At 44.0% G+C, this 21,693-nt stretch overlaps 1 protein-coding gene across 1 annotated transcript in view; it reads left to right on the top strand.

Annotated features, from left to right (window-relative positions):
- Positions 1–21,693, top strand: part of UBAP1L (ubiquitin associated protein 1 like) — an 82,964-nt gene that overhangs the window by 10,170 nt on the left and 51,101 nt on the right. Inside the window, exons 3-4 of the mRNA XM_089656654.1 lie at positions 15–197; positions 17,837–17,938. Coding sequence (XP_089512780.1) covers positions 15–197; positions 17,837–17,938 — 285 coding nt within the window. The remainder of the gene's footprint in view (positions 1–14; positions 198–17,836; positions 17,939–21,693) is intronic.

The raw sequence follows: 21,693 nt of genomic DNA, 5'->3' as shown, positions 1-21,693 counted from the left end.
TTTTTTCCCTTCAGTCTTTGAACCCATACTCCTGCCTTCCACCTACAAGACGAAGTCACTCAGACTCCTCAGGGGATGTTCTTCAAGCTCTTAGTCAAGAGGAGCGTGATGTCATTGCGGCTGTGACATCCATGGGATACCCTGTGCGCAGAGCTCTGATTGCACTCCAAAAAATGGGAGGACAAAGCCTAGAACAGGTAAGCTGATCCCATGATTTGTCCACCTTTTGACTTAACATAACCTAAATTAGAGAAAAGTACTAAGTCAAAGAATTTATTCCAGAAATGACAAAGCTTAAAACCAAGGCAGAGAAAGGATATACCATGCAGGCACAAGAGTGCCATTGTTAACCCTGGTGGTCTTCACCTCGGAAGAGTTTTCTATGTGTCAAGTGAAGTCATGGAACTTCTACATGTGTGCCTTGGCCAAAAGCTTTGAGAATAGCACAAATATCAATTTTCACAAAGTCTGCTGCTTCACTGATTTTAGATCTTTTTGTCAGATGTTACTATGGTATACTGAAGTATAATTACAAGCATTTCATAAGTGTCAAAGGCTTTTATTGACAATTACATGAAGTTTATACAAAGAGTCAATATTTGCAGTGATGACCCTTCTTTTTCAAGACCTCTGCAATTCACCCTGGTTTGCTGTCAATCAACTTCTGGGCCACATCCTGTCTGATGGCAGTCCATTCTTGCATAATCAATGCTTGGAGTTTGTCAGAATTTGTGGGGTTTTTTTGTTCACCAGCCTCTTGAGGATTGACCACAAGTTCTCATTGGGGTTAAGGTTTGGGGAGTTTCCTGGCCATGAACCCAAAATTGCAATGTTTTGTTCCCCAATCCACTTTGTTATCACTTTTGCCTTATGGCAAGGTGCTCCATCGTGCTGGAAAATTCATTTTTCATCATCAAACTGTTCTTGGATGGTTGGGAGAAGTTGCTCTCGGAGGATGTTTTTTATTTACCATTCTTTTTTCATGGCAGTGTTTTCAAAATGTTGAGTGAGCCCACTCCCTTGGCTGAGAATCAACCCCACACATGAATGGTCTCAGGATGCTTTACTGTTGGTATGACACAGGACTGATAATAGCACTCATCTTTTCTTTTCCGGACAAGGTTTTTTCCTGGATGCCCCAAACAATTTGTCAGAGGAGATGAATTTACCCAAGTCCTCAGCAGTCCAATCTATGTACCTTTTGTAGAATATCAGTCTGTCCCTGATGTTTTTCATGGAGAGAAGTGACTTCTTTGCTGCCATCATCCAAAAGTCTTCGCCTCATTGTGTGTGCAGATGCATTCACACCTGCCTGTTGCCATTCCTGAGCAAGCTCTGGACTGGTGGAGCCTCGATCCTGCAGCTGAACCAACTTTAGGAGTTGGTTCTGGTGCTTGCTGGACTTCTTGGGAGCCCTGAAGCCTTCTTCACAACAATTTAACCTCTCTCCTTGAAGATCTTGATGATCCGATAAATGGTTGATTTAGGTCAATCTTAGTTCCTTGCCTGTGAATCCCTTTTTGTGCAAAGCAATGACTGCACGTGTTTCCTTGCAGGTAAATTAATATTTTTGTCATTCTCAAAACTTTTGGCCAGGGCTGTAATCTCATCCCATTTTTCTTTTCTGTACTTCTTGCTTATATGCAAAATGTTGAATAAAGAATTTAAAAAAGTGAGGTCACGGACTTTGAAGACCTCTGTTTTGGGCCCTATTAGGACTATTAAAGCCTGTCATTATGGTACCCCATGACTCATCAGCAAACACCACAAGTGAAGTAAACCATAAGGCTGAAGAAAAGGACCTTCAAGAAAATTCTGGCCAAGAAGCCTTTATTTCCACAAGATACCCACCAGGTATTGACAAGTAGAGAAGGCAGAAGCAATAGCAGTTGTGGAAAGTTCCAGAATGGGGGTTTGAAGATGCTATAGGGCATAGGTGTCCAAACTTTTGACCTTCCTGAGCAACACTAGAAGAAGAAGAGGAATTGTCTTGGGCCACACATAAAATACACTAACAATAAGGATAGCTGATGAGAAAAAAAAGTCAGACAGATCACAAGTTAACAATCACTGATATAGATATCTGAGTAATAAAACTTAATTTTTTTATGATAAAAGTAAAAGAAGGCAACATACAACTATATTTGACACTGTTTTTGATAAACTAATGCAACAATATCTGGTTGGATGGATGGAGTAGCAATTCTCAATGAATTCTTAAGGAGCTCATCAAATATTTTGGTTCTAATTTTGCCCTTCATCTTGAAAATAGTTGCTCACAAATATAGGTGCTGCCGAAAACTGATGACATAAATAGGACGTGATTGTGAAGAGTGGGAAATATTTCTTTGGGAAGATAAAACTTTATAAAAGTCCAGTAAGGAGACACTGTCAGATTTTTCTTTGGCTGCATGTGTTTGCCAAGTGTAAACACAAAAAGTTCTAAAGAAAATCAACATTTTTAAGTTCGTTTATGATTTTGTGTTGGGTCACATGGACAACCCTGCTATAGGGAATGAGGAAGCTGCAAGGAAGTTCTGGCAAACCGTGTAGCAAATTTGGAGGAGGCAGTAGCACCTTGTATAGTGATATACTGATCACTACTGAAGAAATCATGTGGTAAGAGGAGAACTCTGAGGAACTCAAACTCCTAATTTACTACGGTGTTTGGATGTCTTTATGGTGGTTGTGTTGGAGTGGATGAGTCTTGGCTCTGCCTAGGTTCCCGACCTCTTGCATGATTCCTACTGTCATTAGGTTCCGCATCAGGCACCTCACACTGCCTTTCCACAATCAGATTTCAGCACGTGTTCAGCAGCCAAGGGAAGGGAGGTGGAAAAACTGTTACCCATGCCAAAAGCATCATTACAGAAAATACAGTCATGTAGGAAGAACAGTGTGATTATCATCCAGGTCATGGAACGTTATTTTTTTTACTCTAGGTGAGAAGTATGGGAATTGGCAAGGCAACCTAGATGTACTCAGCTTTGCGAGGAAGTTAAAAAACAGAGGACTGCAAATGAGAAATGAAAAGCTCTTCTTTATATAGAGTTAAACTTATTGTTTCTACAGCTCTCGATACACCATTGTGCTTACAAGTTTGCATCCCCAGGTAGAAATTGGGAAATTTTGGCATTGATAACGAAAATGTGACTGATTGTGCCAAAAAAAGTCTTATAAATAAGGATAGTGATCATATGAAGCCATTTATTATCAAATAGTTGTTTGGCTCCTTTTTAAATCACAATGATAACAGAAATCACCAAAATGACCCGGATCAAACATTTCCCTCCCCTGGAATGTTTGGCCTTGGTACAGACACACAAGGTGACACACACGGGTTAAAATGGCGATTAAAGGTTAATGTCCCACATTTGTGACTTTTTAAATTGCAATTAGTGTCAGTGTATAAATAATCAGTGAATGTGTTAGCTCTCACATGGATGCACTGAGCAGGGTAGATACTGAGCCACGGGGAGCAGAAAAGAACTGTCAAAAGACCTGCGTAACAAGGTAATGGAACTTTATAAAGATGGAAAAGGAAATAAAAAGATATCCAAAGCCTTAAATATGCCAGTCAGTACTGTTCAATCACTTATTAAGAAGTGGAAAGTTTTAGGATCTCTTGATACCAAGCCAAGGTCAGGTAGACCAAGAGAGATTGCAGCCACAACTGCCAGAAGAATTGTTCGGAATACAAAGAAAAACCCCCACAGGTAACCTTAGAAGAAATACAGTGATCACATTCCCTCTGTTCTCAGCTGCTTAAGGATCTTAGAGAGCTGGGGGAGGAGAAACACAAATACACTGTGAATGGCTGTGTAGGGGGTGGAGGTTTATGTCAGGACATGTCTGATCATTGGAGGAGAGCAGGCTGAGTTCCCAGCACAGCTAGAAAACTGACCAGGCTGTGCTCTTATGTCTAATGTGGTCAGTTTTTAATAGGAAAGCAGAGGGAATAGCAGGGATTTCACACAAAGGAAGCAATACAAAAAGAACAGGATATATTTTCATACAAGTACATGGTACAGCAGGCATACAGTGCCTTGAAAAATAATTCATACTCCTTGAAATTCTCCACATTTTGTCGTTCTAAGACCAAAAACATCAATGTATTTATTGGGATTTGATGTGATAGACCAACACAAAGTGGCACATAATTGTGAAGTGGAAGGAAAATGATAAATGGTTTTCAAAATTTTTTACAAATAAATTTGTGAAAAGTGTTGCAGCATTTGTATTCAGCCCCCCAGAGTCAATACATTGTAGGACCCCCTTTCACTGCAATTCCAATGGAGAATCTGTGGCAAGACTTGAAAATTGCTGTTCACAGCTTTGCACATCTAGAGAGTGACATTTCTGCCCGTTCTTCTTTGCAGAATCGCTCAAGCTGTCAGATTGGATGGAGAGCGTCTGTAAACAGTAATTTTCTAGTCTTGCCACAGATTCTCAATTGGATTTAGGTCTGGACTGTGACTGAGCCATTCTAACACAGGAATATGCTTTGATCTAAACCATTCCATTGTAGCTCTGGCTGCATATTTAGGGTAAATAATGTGCTGAGCTCCTACTATTTTACAATGTGTTCATAGTAATAAAAATAAAGTAAAATAAAATAAAAATCTAGGAACCAATCAAAATACATCCCTCAAAATACAGTGGAGAAAATTATTTGATCCCCTGCAGATTTTGTAAGTTTGCCCACTGAAAAAGAAATGAAGGCCTATCATTTTTATCACAGATGTATTTTAAATGAGCCAGAATATCAACCAAAAATCCAGAAAAAACTCACGATACAAATGTTATAAATTGAATTTTAGTTCAGTGAGTAAAATAAGTATTTGATCCCCTACCAACCAAAAATAATTCTGGCTCCCACAGACTGGCTATGTGCTCATATGGTACACAGATTAGTCCTGTCAATTTAAGAAGGTGCTCCTAAAGACAACGTGTTATGTGTATTAAAGACATCTGTCCGCAGAACGTCATTCTTCCTCACCATCATAGGCAAGACCAAAGAGCTGTCAAAGGATGTCAGGGACAATATAGTAGACCTGCACAAGGCTGGAATGGGCTACAAGACCATCAGCAAGAAGCTTGGTGAGAAGGAGACAACTGTTGAAGCAATTATTCGCAAATGGAAGAAAAACAAAATAATTATAAAGCGCCCTCGTTCTGGAGCTCCTGCAAGATTTTGCCTCATAGGGTAAGGATGACCATGAGAAAAGTGAGGGATCAGCCCAGAACTACACGAGAGGAGCTTGTGAATGATCTCAAAACACGAGGGACCACAGTTACCAAACAAACTATTGGTAACACAATACGCCGCCATGGATGGAAATCCTGCAGCGCCTGCAAGGTCCCCCTCCTCAAGAAGGCACATTTACAGGCCTGTGTGAAGTTTGCCAATGAACATCTAAATTATTCAGTGAAGGATTGGCGGAAAAGTACTGTGGTCAGTTGAGACCAAAATTGAGCTCTTTGGCATTAACTCGACTTGCCGTGTTTGAGGAAGAAAAATGCTAACTATGACCCTAAGAACCCCATCCCTACAGTCAAGCCCGGAGGTGGAAACATTATGCTTTGGGGCTGTTTCTCTGCTAAAGGTACAGGCCGACTTTGCCACTTTCAGGGGCCAATGAACGAGGCCATGTATTGTAAAATCTTGGATGAGAACCTTCTTCCCTCAGCCAGAACACTGAATATGGGTTGTGGATGGGTCTTCCAGCATGACAATGACCCAAAACATACCGCCAAGACAATAAAGGAGTGGCTCAAGAAGAAGCAACACATTAAGGTAATGGAGTGACCTAGCCAGTCTCCATACCTTAACCCTTTGAGGACCATAAGATTACGGAACGCCAAAAGAATCAATTTTTTGTTTTTAAAGTTCGTACACATAAGTTGCTGTAACTAAGCCATTTCTTGAAATAATTGGCAAAAAGCTAGATCCATTTGTTGATAAGAACAAATATTTTGACTCAAACCAAAAAAAAAAAGTATTTTAAGTTCTTAATCAGATGATACAGGCAATTAAAAACATGGGACAAATACGTCCCTTGGTCCTCAAAGGGTTAATCCTATAGAAAATGTATGGAGGGAGCTGAAACTTTAAGTTGTCAAGCGACAGCCAAGAAACCTTAAGGATTTAGAGAAGATCTGTAAAGAAGAGTGGACCAAAATCCCTCCTGAGATGTGTGCAAACCTGGTAACCAACTGCAAGAAACATCTGACCTCTGTGCTGGCCAACAAGAGTTTCTCCACCAAGTACCAAGTTATGTTTTGCTTGGGGATCAAATACTTATTTTACTGCATTGCAATTTATAACATTTGTATCGTGTTTTTTCTGGATTTTTGGTTGATATTCTGTCTCTATTTAAAATACATCTATGATCAAAATTATAGACCCTTCATTTCTTTGTAAGTGGGCAAACTTACAAAATATTAAATACTTATTTTCCCCAGTGTATATGCATGCACATGTACAAAATTTACTCAAAAAAACGTCCGTGTAATATAGTCCCAAATGAATTTCCAGCGCTTCAGATCCTAAGGTTTCTTCTTAATCATATAAGAGAAAATCACCAATCAATGCTCTCCTACTGTGTTAATACTGCGATTTCCCCCACCGGGTGTGCTCTCCCCTGAAAGCATCTGATCTCACTACAAGAGCACGATCAGTAAGCTATATTTGTCCCACAAAGACCAGATAAAATACTTCCAGAATTATCTCCACACTCTAAAAAATAACTCAAGCGACCTGTTACCACCACTTAATTAAATGTGTATTTCCAAGATAAAAATCCTAATTTATTGGTTTAAATAAACTTTTTCATTTAAAAACCTACTTTCATGAGTTGTGTTGAAATGATAATGTTGGAAATTACATCAACGTAATATTGTGTGTCATGTACAGTTACATTTCTGCATTCATTGTTGTACAATGAAATGTAAGTTAAGGTACCTTAATAAATTTGACTTGGTAACTTAATTTTGCTCTACATTGAGAGCTGCATTGCAAGTCTCCACCCCCATTCACTTAACACAAATCAAGTCTCAGTTGTTTCAAAAACTGTTCCTTGAACTTGATGGACTGAATGCCAGTGCTAAAGCAATGGGTCTCAAGTACAGTATTCTCTGAAGAACGTATGTGTTCCATAGCACAGTCATACTCAGATGACATTTTTCACTTTTATTTCAGTTCACAAAATGGTTGTCGCAGGGTAATGCGGAAAGAATATAGCAAATTGTAAGAAAGCTCACAAAATATCAACTTTCAATATCCTCCAATAGCTTCACTATATTGCCACAATTTGTTGCACAATATAGCAAAGGTCTTGTAGAGAAACAGTTTCTGCACCAGACAGACAATATAAAAAAAATCTTAATGCAAAGTGCTTACTCATTCATCAGTACAACTTTAAGGATTTGATTTTGGTGTGCAAAAATGTCAATTGTTTAACAATTGGATTGTTGGGCCTTGGTTTACACAATGAAGTGCATGTGAATCACAAAGGAACTGCAACACATTCCTGTGCAATTCACATGTGGTTCAGTGTAATGCAATTTGAGCCCATTCATTTTGAATGAGCTCAAATCACACCACATCGCACCAAAGACATGCATGCACCAATTTTTGAACCACAGTGCAACCAGATTGCATGTTTTGTTTTGTACCATGCAATCTGGTGCCGGTAAATGCACTGTGTTTGCAACACTGACATCCACTGCAGACTGCAAGGGTAGTGCGATTTGAATGCGGTGCGCGAAATGCACACAGACTGCGGGGTTTCTGCAACACATTCTACTGTAAGCCTAAACTGATTAATTCATTTTTGAAAGCTAGTATAAAAAAAACAAAGCTAAAAACTAATACAGAAAATCAATTTGGATCAACTTGATTTTTAACTGATTTTTAACTTTAAAAAACTTGCTCATAATTGTAGCATTTAAGTCCACGTGACTTGAAGGTTTCTTATAAAAACTGGAAAAACTATTTGAATTAACTTAATATGTTTAAGTACTCAACTTAAAAACATGTGTTTATAATGCCAGTAATTAAGTTGGCGGTAAATAAAAATGCATTCATTTCTATCAGAAAAGCTAATTACCTCAATGCAATGTAGTTTGTTGCTTCAACTTAATTTCACCAGACATTGTCATAACTTAAAAAGCTTCATGCAAACTGTTGCATTAATTTTTTTTGTTGAGCCAAAACATTATTTTTTAGAGTGCAATCTCTCCTCTCCTCTCCTCTATTCCATATGTTGCAAAATTCCGTCACTCTTCCCTTGAGGCATATGACGTCATGGCGCACCAGGACTAGACGCGAGTGGTAACTATACCGATCTGAGTCCCGATATGTACGATTGATGGCTCTATTGATTTTTCTGTTTGATATGTGTGGCGTGCTGCAAGCACCTTCTTAATGTGAGTTATTTTCCTATGGTTTTGAGGCAAATAAAGGGTGTTTTTAAAATGATATCAGCATTATGTGAGCACTCTTTATTCTCCCCCGTATATGATCTGGCTCAGTCGAGCAAAGGGAAGAGTGACGGAATTTTGCAACATATGGAATAGAGGAGAGGAGAAACTGGAGATAATTCTGGAAGTATCATATCTGGTCCCGGCGGGGCACAAAGCGCTTACTGATCATGCTCTTCTAGTGAGATCAGATGCATTCAGGGGAGAGCACACCCGGTGGGGGAAATCGCAGTATTAACACAGTAGGAGAGCATTGATTGGTGATTTTCACTGATGAGATTAAGAAGAAACCTTAGGATCTGAAGCGCTGGAAATTCATCTGAGGCCTTTATTACAGGGACTTTTTTTGAGTAAATTTTGTATATGTGCATTCATATATTTTAAGAGATGTATTTTGATTGATTCCTAGATTTTTATTTTATTTTTATATATTTTTATTATTACGAACACATTGTTGAATAGTAGGAGCGCAGCACATTATTGGAATTCATTTTATGCACATTAAAGTGTTAGTAAACCCTGGATCCTGCATTCACTATATCTGGTCTCCCCGGGACCTGCATTCTCTATATCTGGTCTCCCTGTACCCTGCATTCACTATATCTGGTCTCCCCGGGACCTGCATTCTCTATATCTGGTCTCCCCGGGACCTGCATTCTCTATATCTGGTCTCCCTGTACCCTGCATTCACTATATCTGGTCTCCCCGGACCCTGCATTCACTATATCCGCTCTCCCCGGACCCTGCATTCACTATATCCGCTCCCCCCGGACCCTGCATTCACTATATGCGCTCTCCCTGGACCCTGCATTCACTATATCCGCTCTTCCCGGACCCTGCATTCACTATATCCGGTCTCCCCGGACCCTGCATTCACTATATCCGCTCTCCCCGGACCCTGCATTCACTATATCGGCTCTCCCCGGACCCCACATTCACTATATCCGCTCTCCCCGGACCCTGCATTCACTATATCCGCTCTCCCCGGACCCTGCATTCACTATATCCGGTCTCCCCGGACCCTGCATTCACTATATCCGCTCTCCCCAGACCCTGCATTGACTATATCCGGTCTCCCTGGACCCTGCATTCTCTATATCTGGTCTCCCTGGACCCTGCATTCTCTATATCTGCTCTCCCCGGACCCCGCATCCACTATATCCGCTCTCCCCAGACCCTGCATTCACTATATCCGGTCTCCCTGGACCCTGCATTCTCTATATCCGCTCTCCCCGGACCCTGCATTCACTATATCTGGTCTCCTCGGACCCTGCATTCACTATATCCGGTCTCCTTGGACCCTGCATTCTCTATATCTGGTCTCCCTGGACCCTGCTTTCACTATATCCTGTTTCCCCGGGACCTGCAGTCACTATATCCGCTCTCCCCGGACCCCACATTCACTATATCCGGTCTCCCAGGACCCTGCATTCACTATATCCGGTCTCCCTGTACCCTGCATTCTCTATATCTGGTCTCCCTGGACCCTGCATTCACTATATTTGGTCTCCCTGGACCCTGCATTCACTATATTTGGTCTCCCCTGGCCCTAAATTCACTATATCCGCTCTCCCCAGACCCTGCATTCACCATATCTGGTTTCCCCGGACCCTGCATTCACTATATCTGGTCTCCCCGGACCCCGCATTTACTATATCTGGTCTCCCCGGACCCTGCATTCACTATATCCGCTCTCCCCAGACCCTGCATTCACTATATCTGGTCTCCCCGGACCATGCATTCATTACATCTGGTCTCCCACAGTACATAGATGGAAATGTAATTATTTTAGTATATATAAAATGCTAAATACCTTTTGTCATCAGCAGTATATAGCAGTCTTGTGACCTCTATCAGTATCCAGCTGAGCACTGGTTAAAGCTTGTAGGAGGAGTTTTCTTTCTGCTCTTGGAGGATGACCCTCTGTCTGGACAGTGCTGATTGGCCCTGTGCTGATCACATGCACTCTCCTGAGAAAACAAAACCTCTCTAGCAGAACACACCAAACTGAGCTTGTGCATGTGGCTATGGGTTCAGTCTGTCTTATCAGGTGGACATTTGAACAAGAGGAGGGGCAGAGAAGACAGAAGCACAATGCTGAGGTTTAACCCCTTAGGTTCCACAGTGAGTATAACAAGCATGATTTACTGCATCTACAGACTGATTGTACTGTGGGGGGTTTAGTAACACTTAAATATATGGGATTGTGATTGGTGCTGGCAGCTTTCAAATTAGAAATAATTGTATAGCAGCTTACAAGGGTTTCACATACATGTATATTTAGGGTCGTTGTCCTGCTGGAAAGGGAACCTCCGCCCCGGTATCAAGTCTTTTGCAGACTCTATCAGGTTTTCCTCTAAGATTGCCCTGTATTTGGCTCCATCCATCTTCCCATCAACTCTGACCAGCTTCCCTGTTCCTGCTGAAAAAAATCATCCCCACAACATGACGCTGCCACCACCATGTTTCACAGTGGGGATTGCGTGTTCAGGGTGATGTACAGTGTTAGTTTTCCGCCACACATAGCTTTTGCTTTTAGGCCAAAATTTTAAATTTTGGTCTCATCTGACCAGAGCCCCTTCTTCCACATGTTTGCTGTGTCCCCCACATGGCTTCTCCCAAACTGCAAAACGGGACTTCTTATGGCTTTCTTTCAACAATGGCTTTTTTCTTGTCACTCTTCCATAAAGGCCAGATTTGTGGAGTGCACGACTACAAGTTGTCCTGTGGACAGATTCTCCCCCCTGAGCTGTGGATCCATGCAGCTCCTCCGGAGTTCCCATGGGCCTCTTGGCTGCTTCTCTGATAAATGCTCTCCTTGCCCGGCCTGTCAATTTAGGTGGACGGCCATGTCTTGGTAGGTTTGCAGTTGTGCCATACTCGTTCCATTTTCGGATGATGGATTGAACAGAGAGATGTTCAAAGCTTGGGATATTATTTTATAACCTAACCCTGCTGTGAACCTCTCCACAACTTTATCCCTGACCTGTCTGGTGTGTTCCTTGGCCTTCATGATGCTGTTTGTTCTCTAATGTTCTCTAACAAACCTCTGAGGGCTTCACAGAACAGCTGTATTTATACCGAGATCACATGACACACAGGGGGACTCTATTTACTAATATGGTGACTTCTGAAGACAATTGGTTCCACTAGATTTTAGTTGGGGGTGTCAGAGCAAAGGGGGCTGAATACAAATGAACGCCACAATTTTCAGATATTTATTTGTAGAAAATGTTGAAAACCATTTATCATTTTCCTTCCACTTCAAAATGATGTGCCACTTTGTGTTGATCTATCACATCAAATCCCAATAAAATACATTGACGTTTTTGGTTGTAACATGACAAAATGTGGAAAATTCCAAGGGGTAGGAATACTTTTTCAAGGCACTGTATCAAGAATATGACATTTTGGGTTTACGTATTCTTTACCAATAGACAGCGCAGTCTGGAACCAGTCTGTTAGCTTGGAGAAGAGAGAGGGAAGGAAGGAGGGGAGAGGAGTTGGGGAGTGTCTTACCGTCCTAGGCTATGGGGCTGCGTGTTTCTATTGATGCACACAGTGTAGGGAGACACAACTCTAGTCCCTGCATACAAGGGAGGCTTCATAGGATGCTGGAAGAGAAAGGAGCCACCCTGAAACAGGAAACCAGGGGGAGTGGTCATGACACCAGCTTAAACTGGTACATAGGCAACGATTAGGGCCCGGTTCACACTAGTGCGGCCCGTGCTTGCGTGGGCATGACAGCCCATTCCTTTTGATCGAGCTGCTGTGCCCCCGTTTCACGCAAGGAAAAGGTGCATGCATCGTTTCCAAAACTCATCCACACGGAAACTGTATGGTCTTTCTGAGTGGTTCCTGCACCCGCGAGATGAGATGCGTGGGGGTAGCATTCAGAATGAATGGCACCCCTGCGTGTCTCGCAAGAGAAACATAACGCGCTTGCAGGTGGTTGCAGGTGCGGGAATCGATGCGATTCCTGAGCCCGTAACCAGCCCGCAGCATGCAGGCCAGTGTGAATCAGGGTTAAAGATAAAGACGCTGCATACTCAGTAAGTGATTTCCCCCCCGGTCATACCGATCCTGACTTTGAAATCATGCGGCTTACAGTGAAGTCGCATGATTTCAAAGTGTGACATGCCGATTTGAGGTGCGATTTGCAAGACATCTGACACAGATGTCTATGCAAATCGCTCCAAAAGTAGTGCATGCGCTACTATAGAAATCGGCGCGGCTTCGACCAAGTCAGAACCGCACCAATATGACCTCTGTAATTGCGGACAATAGGGTGCGACTTGGCATGCGATTTACCAGTCGTATGCCAAGTTGCAGCCAGTGTGACCGGGGACTAAATCTGCTGCTGAAAGGGCTAAAAAACTGAAAATGTAATATCACTTTAATGCCCCGTACACACTATAAGAAAATCGTATGAAAATTTTCGTACGAGGACCGATCGTCCGATAATCGGATTGTTAGTGCACAGCTTTTGAGAGCCGATCACGACAATTCGTATGACAATATCCGAAGGGACAAGCGAAAAAAAAGTTCTCATACGATACCAGATTGTACGATTTTCGTTTAATCAGTACAGTAGTTGTCTGAAAATACAATACAAATACAACGCGATACATGACATCACTTTCGGAATTCTTTTCTTTCATAGGAGAATTTTCGTATCTTTAGTAACCTTTTCACTTTCGATGTGAGACTAGCAGGCGAAAAAAAAACGGCCGATCGTTCGTCCGATATTCTCATCGTATGTACGGGGCATAAATCTTCACTGATTTGGCCAATTTATCATCCCAGACAGTGTTACCTAACCCCCCGGAATGGTACTGTGCTGGGAGTTCTGGCTGTAATGACTGCTCTCTGTATGGACAATGGAAATCTTTCTGGAAAGACTTGTTTCTTGTATTGCTGTCTGTCTCTCCTCTATATTGCTGGCAATGCACTTGTTTTCCAGGCCTTTCAAGACGAATTGAGTGAAACTATTAGTTTGAGTTGCATTAACTCTTTGGCTGCATTAGATCTGTGTGTTCATATCAGCATTCATCTAAGTCAGGGGTCTCCAAACTTTCTAAAAGAAGGGCCGGTTTACTGTCGTTCAGACTTAAGGAGGGCCGGACTATAGCCAGTGAGAGTAGAAAATGTAGACTAGTGCCCCATCATTGGTGTCAAAGGAAGGAATAGCACCCCATCGTTGGTGTCAATAGAAGGAATGGTGCCCCATCGTTGGTGTCAATGGAAGGAATGGTGCTCCATCGTTGGTGTCAATGGAAGGAATAGTGCTCCATGGTTGGTGTCAATGGAAGGAATAGTGCTCCATGGTTGGTGTCAATGGAAGGAATAGTGCTCCATTGTTGGTGTCAATGGAAGGAATAGTACCCCATCGTTGATGTCATTGGAAGCCATCGTTGGTGTCAGTGTAGGAATATTGCCTTGCTGTTGGTGTCAGTGGGAGGAATAGTGCCCCATCGTTGATGTCAATGGAAGGAATAGTGCTCCATTGTTGGTATCAATGGAAGGAATAGTACCCTATCGTTGATGTCATTGGAAGCCATCGTTGGTGTCAGTGTAGGAATATTGCCTTGCTGTTGGTGTCAGTGGGAGGAATAGTGCCCATCGTTGGTGTCAATGGAAGGAATAGTACCCTATCGTTGATGTCATTGGAAGCCATCGTTGGTGTCAGTGTAGGAATATTGCCTTGCTGTTGGTGTCAGTGGGAGGAATAGTGCCCATCGTTGGTGTCAATGGAAGGAATAGTGCCCCATCGTTGATGTCATTGTAAGCCATCTTTGGTGTCAGTGTAGGAATATTGCCTTGCTGTTGGTGTCAGTGGGAGGAATAGCACCCCATCATTGGTGTCAGTGGAAGGAATAGTGCCCCATTGTTGGTGTCAGTGGAAGGAATAGTGCCCCATCGTTGATGTCATTGGAAGCCATCGTTGGTGTCAGTGTAGGAATATTGCCTTGCTGTTGGTATCAGTGGGAGGAATAGTGCCCCTTATCAGTGGAAGTAACAGTGCCTGAAGGGCCAGATAAAAGTAAGCAAAGGACTGCATCCGGCCCCCCGGACCGCAGTTTGGAGACCACTGATCAAAGTGATAGACTGAGACAATGGTTATGACATATTTGGATAATAAAAGCTGCTACAGGGATCTCCTCTGCCAATACACAAAGATCACCAGACCTCGCCAATAGCTGGAATTACTGTACCACCAACCTGATGAAGGATTTCTGTCTACATATGGGAGATAATCTGTATAGATGCCCGACAGCTAGAGTTGCCACCTCATCACTTTAAAACTGAACACATAATAATTATACAGGTTCTGAGACTAATTTAAAGTGTAAGGCCTCTTTCACCCGGGCGTTCCGTATGTCAGTTTTTCATCTTTCTGTTTACGGGTGAAAAGGGGACACCCATGCATTTCTATGGACTAGCCAATGTAAGCGGATGATCATCTGTTTACATCTGTTAATGTCCACATCCGTTAACATCTTTTTTTGAATAAAAGAAAACCCTATTTTTCTTCCATTAAAAAAAAAAGAGACAAAAAACGGATGAAACGGATAAAAAATGGATGTAAATGGACAAAAAACGGATGTGAACAAACAGAAAATGGATGTAAACAGACGAAAACGGATGAAAAACGGACAGGTACAGATGAAAAACGGATGTAAACTGATGTAAAACTGATGTAAACTGATGAAAAACTGATGGAAACAGATGAAAAACTGATGGAAAACGGATGTAAACTGATGAAAAACAGATCTAAATGGATGTAAACTGATGAAAAATGGATGAAAAACTGATGTAAACTGATGAAAAACGGATGGAAACTGATGGGAACTGATGGAAAACAAATGTAAACTGATAAAAAAAAGGTCTAAACGGATGTAAACTGATGTGGACTTATGAAAAACGGATGAAAAAATGATGAAAATGAATGCAAACGGATGCAAACTGATGCAAACTGATGCGAACTGATGTGAACTGATGTGAACTAATGCAAACGGATGCAAACTGATGAAAAACTGATGTAAACTGATGAAAAACGGATGTAGACTGATGAAAAACTGATGAATACTGATGTAAATGGATGAAAACAAATGCAAATGGATGCAAACTGATGTGAACTGATGTGAACTAATGCAAACGGATGCAAACTGATGAAAAATGGATGTAAACTGATGTGAACTGATGTGAACTAATGCAAACGGATGCAAACTGATGAAAAATGGATGTAAACTGATGAAAAACGGATGTAAACTGATGGAAAACGGATGTAAACTGATGAAAAACAGATCTAAACGGATGTAAACTGATGAAAAACTGATGTAAACGGATGAAAAACAGATGAAAACTAATGCGAATGGATGCGAACTGATGTAAACTGATGAAAAACAAATGAAAAACTGATGTGAACTGATCCATTTTTTGCCCGTTTTTCAAAGTGACCTGATCAGAACCTCCATGCTCCTCTGTGGAGCAGCGGGTGTAAACAGACATGTGCCCGTATACACCCACCAACACCCGCTCCTCCAAAAAGGGACAGATGGGGATCCAATTTCCCTTCCGTCGAATCGGATGAAAACAGACAGGCTGTCCATTTTCATCCGACCGCTCATTGAGGAGCGCGAGCAGCTCTGTGAATGCTCTTGCTCAGTGAAGATCAGCAGAGAAATCCCCCACTGGGCAAGCGGATGTGCTAAACAGGCTCGCCTCGTGTTAAAGAGCCCTTTATCTTGGAAAAAACATGACTGAACTGATGAAAAAAACGGAACGCCCAAGTGAAAGGGGACTTACTAAACCCACAACAGTAAAATCAATCCCAGAGAAAAAAAAAAAAAACCTCTCTAGCAATACACACCAAACTGAGCATGTGCAGAGTGACTCCTATAGCTCTGTACTATTAGCAGATGGATTGGGGACTGTGGAAGAAGGGGAGGAGCAGAGAAGACAGGATCAAACAGCCTTTTAACACAATGCAGAGGATTAACCCCTTAGGTTCCACAGTGAGTATAACAAGCATGCTTTGCTGCATCTACAGACTGATTGGACTGTTGTGGGTTTAGTAACAATTTAACTCCTAAAACTAATTTTTCTCAAAACAGACCAATAGGATAACACAGCAATGGGCAAACTACGGCCCGCGGGCCGTATACGGCCCGGCGGACCTTTTAATCCGGCCCGCGGAGCTAGGCTCCCGCAAGGCCAGTGGTCGGCAAGCCGCGGCTCTTTACAAATTTAGATGCGGCTCTCCTGTGTGCCGGGCGCCCGCTCCCCTCCCTCCTCTCCTCCTCTCCCCTCCCTCCTCTCCTCCTCTCCCCTCCCCTCCTCTCCTCTCGGATGGCCGCCCCCCCTCTCGGATGGCCGCCCCCCTCCCTCCTCTCGGACGTCAGGACTCTGCAGCTGTCAGGATGTAGGCGGGGCAGCGTGACGAACTCCTCTCACAGTCCTCCCTGAAGACCAGAACGGCGCGGGAATACGAGAGGAACGCGCGGACCAAAGGTAAGTGAATTGACACAGGGGGGGGACTTACTATATGGGGGATGAATTACTATATGGGGGACTTACTATATGGGGAATGAATTACTATATGGAGGACTTACTATATGGGGAATGAATTACTATATGGGGGACTTACTATATGGGGAATGAATTACTATATGGGGGACTTACTATATGGGGAATGAATTACTATATGGAGGACTTACTATATGGGGGATGAATTACTATATGGGGGACTTACTATATGGGGAATGAATTACTATATGGAGGACTTACTATATGGGGAATGAATTACTATATGGGGGACTTACTATATGGGGGATGAATTACTATATGGGGGATGAATTAATATGGGGGATGAATTACTATGTGGGGGATGAATTACTATATGGGGGATGAATTACTATGGGGGATGAATTACTATATGGGGGATGAATTACTATGGGGGATGAATTACTATAGGGGGGATGAATTACTATGGGGGACGAATTACTATATGGGGGACGAATTACTATATGGGGGACGAATTACTATATGGGGGATGAATTACTATGGGGGATGAATTACTATATGGGGGATGAATTACTATGGGGGATGAATTACTATATGGGGGATTAATTACTATATGGGGGATTAATTACTATGGGGGATTAATTACTATGCTTACTATGGGGGAATATTACTATACTTACTATGGATGACACATACACATCATTCATCTACTCTTGGTCCGGCCCCCGGGTCCAATATATGAACCCATTGCGGCCCTCAAGTCAAAAAGTTTGCCCACCCCTGGGATAACACCTTCTCACTGCAGTTTTTCTGATTCTTACACCAGGTTCTGGGTTATCTGGGAGCCACAGATCGACTCTGTAAACTTGGATATGAGGAGGTGCTGGTGGAGGAGGCCATGGAGATGTTCCAGAACTCGGAGATAAAGGTAGATTCATGAAAAAAAAAACTGATCATTATTGATATGAACATACAGTAGTGGGCGTGTTCCTCTTCATTGCAGGCAGGTATCGCCATCTCTGCCTTCCGGTGATTAGTGACAATCAGGGGCAGACTGACCATTTGGAAACTCGGGCACTGCCGGAGGGCCCCGGGTCAGTAGGGGGCCCCATGAGATGACCCTGGTACCTTTTTCATAGGCTTTTTTGAGTTTGAGCAAGGACACAGGGGCCCCATGATCCCCTATTGCCCGAGGGCCCCATGAGTTGTCAGTCCGCCCCTGGTGACAATGGAACTTTTTGCACGAGTGGCTGAAAGAAATGAAGCCAAGTAGACATTAAAGCAGAACTTCTTTACATGTCCTTGTTGCTGATTTCTTCCCGTCACCAAATATGTCATCTATCTTCTGGTTCTCTCAGTAGTTGCTCTGAAATAGCCGATTCATTTTCAAATCAAACCATTAAATCTCTTTGGTTTCCTGTTTGTAAGACCGGTGGCTGCTGTGCCTCCTATTTCCACCGCTGCCACTGGTCTTGGCACATCCCTTCTGTAGTTCTTTCTCCAGGAAGCAGTGATATCATTCTGCCCCACTTGCAGTGGTGGGTGGACCGAGACTTTCAAACACATTCAACATGTGCAGGCCTAGTGTACCCACCCACATTCACTGCCATTCCCTGTGGTTGATGGGAACTGTAGTTTCCTTTTACTGCAGAGAGAGAGGAGAGGATATGATGTCATCGCAGCTGTTACACCTCCTCCTTGGCAGAGAAAATGCTTTGCGTGTGGGCAGGGAAAAAGGGGCCCCATGATCCCCTATTGCCCGGGGGCCCCATGAGTTGTCAGTCCGCCCCTGGATCATATCATACCTACCACTCCTCTTTACCTCGTCCAAGCAGAGATCGCCTTGTTTTCATTGAAAAAACCCCCCCAAAAAACAGGCGTTCCTTGAATTGCAGCAGTGCCAAGCGACCCCCTATGGGTCAGTATGCAGTGGGGCAGCAGACCCAGAAGAGTATGGCAATCGCTGTAGTAGAGCCAGAGGCGGACTGACCATTTGGAAACTAGGGCACTGCCCAAGGGCCCGGGGTCAGTAGGGGGCCCCATGAGATGCCCCGGGTACCTTTTTTATAGGCTTTTTTGAGTTTGGGCAAGGACACAGGGGCCCCATGATCCCCTATTGCCCGGGGGCCCCATGAGTTGTCGGTCCGCCCCTGCTACACACTGACTGCCAGCTTTCATAGTGGACTCTCAGTAGAAGGTATACAGACTTGCAATGGTTCAGTTTGGACCGATGTAATTGTGCAATAAGGCCTCATGTACACGGGGCGATTCTGAACGATTTTCTCCTGATAGAAAAACAGCTCACACTGCAGTTAGAGCAACACTATTTTTTTCTTTTGGGAAAAAGGTTTGAAAATATTTTTTAAAAAAAGCTGATCATTGCAAGCACCCCTGTCAGTGGTGAATGGTTTGTCTTAACAGCAGGGGCGGACTGACAACTCATGGGCCCCCCCGGGCAATAGGGGATCATGGGGCCCCTGTGTCCTTGCCCAAACTCAAAAAAGCCCTGCTCAACAGTGTGAAAGTGTTACTAAACCCACCAGAGTACAATCAGTCTGTAGATGCAGTAAAGCATGCTTGTTATACTCACTGTGGAATCTAAGGGGTTAATCCTCTGCCTTGTGTAAAAAGGCTGTTTGATCCTGTCTTCTCTGCCCCTCCTCTTGTTCAAATGTCCACCTGATAAGACAGACTGAACCCCAAGCCACATGCACATGCTCAGTTTGGTGTGTATTGCTAGAGAGGTTTTTTTATTTTTTCTTGGGAGAGTGCATGTGATCAGTGCAGGGCCAATCAGCACTGTCCAGACAGAGGGTCAGGGGTTCTGCATCCTCCTAGAGCAGAAAGAAAACTCCCCCTACAAGCTTTAACCAGTGCTCTGCCGGACACTGATAGAAGTCACAAGACTGCCCATAGCCACATGCACAAGCTCATATTGGTGTGTATTGCTAGAGAGGTTTTTTTCTTTTTTCATGAGAGAGTGCATGTGATCAGCGCAGGGCCAATCAGTACTGTCCAGACAGAGGTCAGGGATTCTGCATCCTCCTAGAGCAGAAAGAAAACTCCTCCTACAAGCTTTAACCAGTGCTCTGCTGAAGTCACAAGACTGTTATATACTGCTGATGAGAAAAGGTATATAGCACTTTTATATCTACTAAAATAATTGGATTTCCATGTTGTGTGTACTGTGGGAGACCGGATATAGGGAATGCGGGGTCCGGGGAGACCGGATATAGGGAATGCAGGGTCCAGGGAGAGCGGATATAGTGAATGCAGGGTCCGGGGAGACCGAATATGGTGAATGCAGGGTCCGGGGAGAGCGGATATAGTGAATGCGGGGTCCGGGGAGACCGAATATGGTGAATGCAGGGTCCGGGGAGAGCGGATATAGTGAATGCAGGGTCCGGGGAGAGCGGATATAGTGAATTCAGGGTCCGGGGAGACCGGATATAGTGAATGCAGAGTCCGGGGAGACCAGATATAGTGAATGCAGGGTCCGGGGAGAGCAGATATAGTGAATGCAGGGTCTGGGGAGAGCGGATATAGTGAATGCAGGGTCCGGGGAGAGCAGATATAGTGAATGCAGGGTTGGGGAGACTGGATATGGTGAATGCAGGGTCCGGGGAGAGTGGATATAGTGAATGCAGGGTCCGGGGAGACCAGATATAGTGAATGCAGGGTCGGGGAGACCAGATATAGTGAATGCAGGGTCCGGGGAGAGCGGATATAGTGAATGCAGGGTCCGGGGAGACCGGATATAGTTAATGCAGGGTCCGGGGAGAGCCGATATAGTGAATGCAGGGTCCGGGGAGACCGGATATGGTGAATGCAGGGTCCAGGGAGACTGGATATGGTGAATGCAGGGTCCGGGGAGACCGGATATAGTGAATGCAGGGTCCGGGGAGACCGGATATGGTGAATGCAGGGTCCGGGGAGACTGGATATGGTGAATGAAGGGTCCGGGGAGACCGGATATAGTGAATGCAGGGTCCGGGGAGACCGGATATGGTGAATGCAGGGTCCGGGGAGAGCGGATATAGTGAATGCAGGGTCCGGGGAGAGCGGATATAGTGAATGCAGGGTCCGGGGAGAGCGGATATAGTGAATGCAGGGTCCGGGGAGAGCGGATATAGTGAATGCAGGGTCCGGGGAGAGCGGATATAGTGAATGCGGGGTCCGGGGAGAGCGGATATAGTGAATGCAGGGTCCGGGGAGAGCAGATATAGTGAATGCAGGGTCCAGGGAGAGCGGATATAATGAATGCGGGGTCCGGGGAGACCGGATATAGTGAATGCAGGGTCCAGGGAGAGCGGATATAGTGAATGCAGGGTCCGGGGAGAGCGGATATAGTGAATGCAGGGTCCGGGGAGAGCGGATATAGTGAATGCAGGGTCCGGGGAGACCGGATATAGTGAATGCAGGGTCCGGGGAGAGCGGATATAATGAATGCGGGGTCCGGGGAGAGCGGATATAGTGAATGCGGGGTTCGGGGAGAGCGGATATAGTGAATGCAGGGTCCGGGGAGAGCGGATATAGTGAATGCTGGGTCCGGGGAGAGTGGATATAGTGAATGCAGGGTCCAGGGAGAGTGGATATAGTGAATGCAGGGTCCGGGGAGAGCGGATATAGTGAATGCAGGGTCCGGGGAGAGCGGATATAGTGAATGCAGGGTCCGGGGAGATC

Source organism: Staurois parvus, unplaced genomic scaffold (assembly GCF_062004578.1).
Source record: "Staurois parvus isolate SC_StPar_1 unplaced genomic scaffold, SC_StPar_1.0 ptg000927l, whole genome shotgun sequence".
Taxonomy (NCBI): Eukaryota; Metazoa; Chordata; class Amphibia; order Anura; family Ranidae; genus Staurois; species Staurois parvus.
The sequence above is the reverse complement of the archived record's forward strand: the minus strand, read 5'-3'. Positions and strand labels throughout refer to the sequence as shown.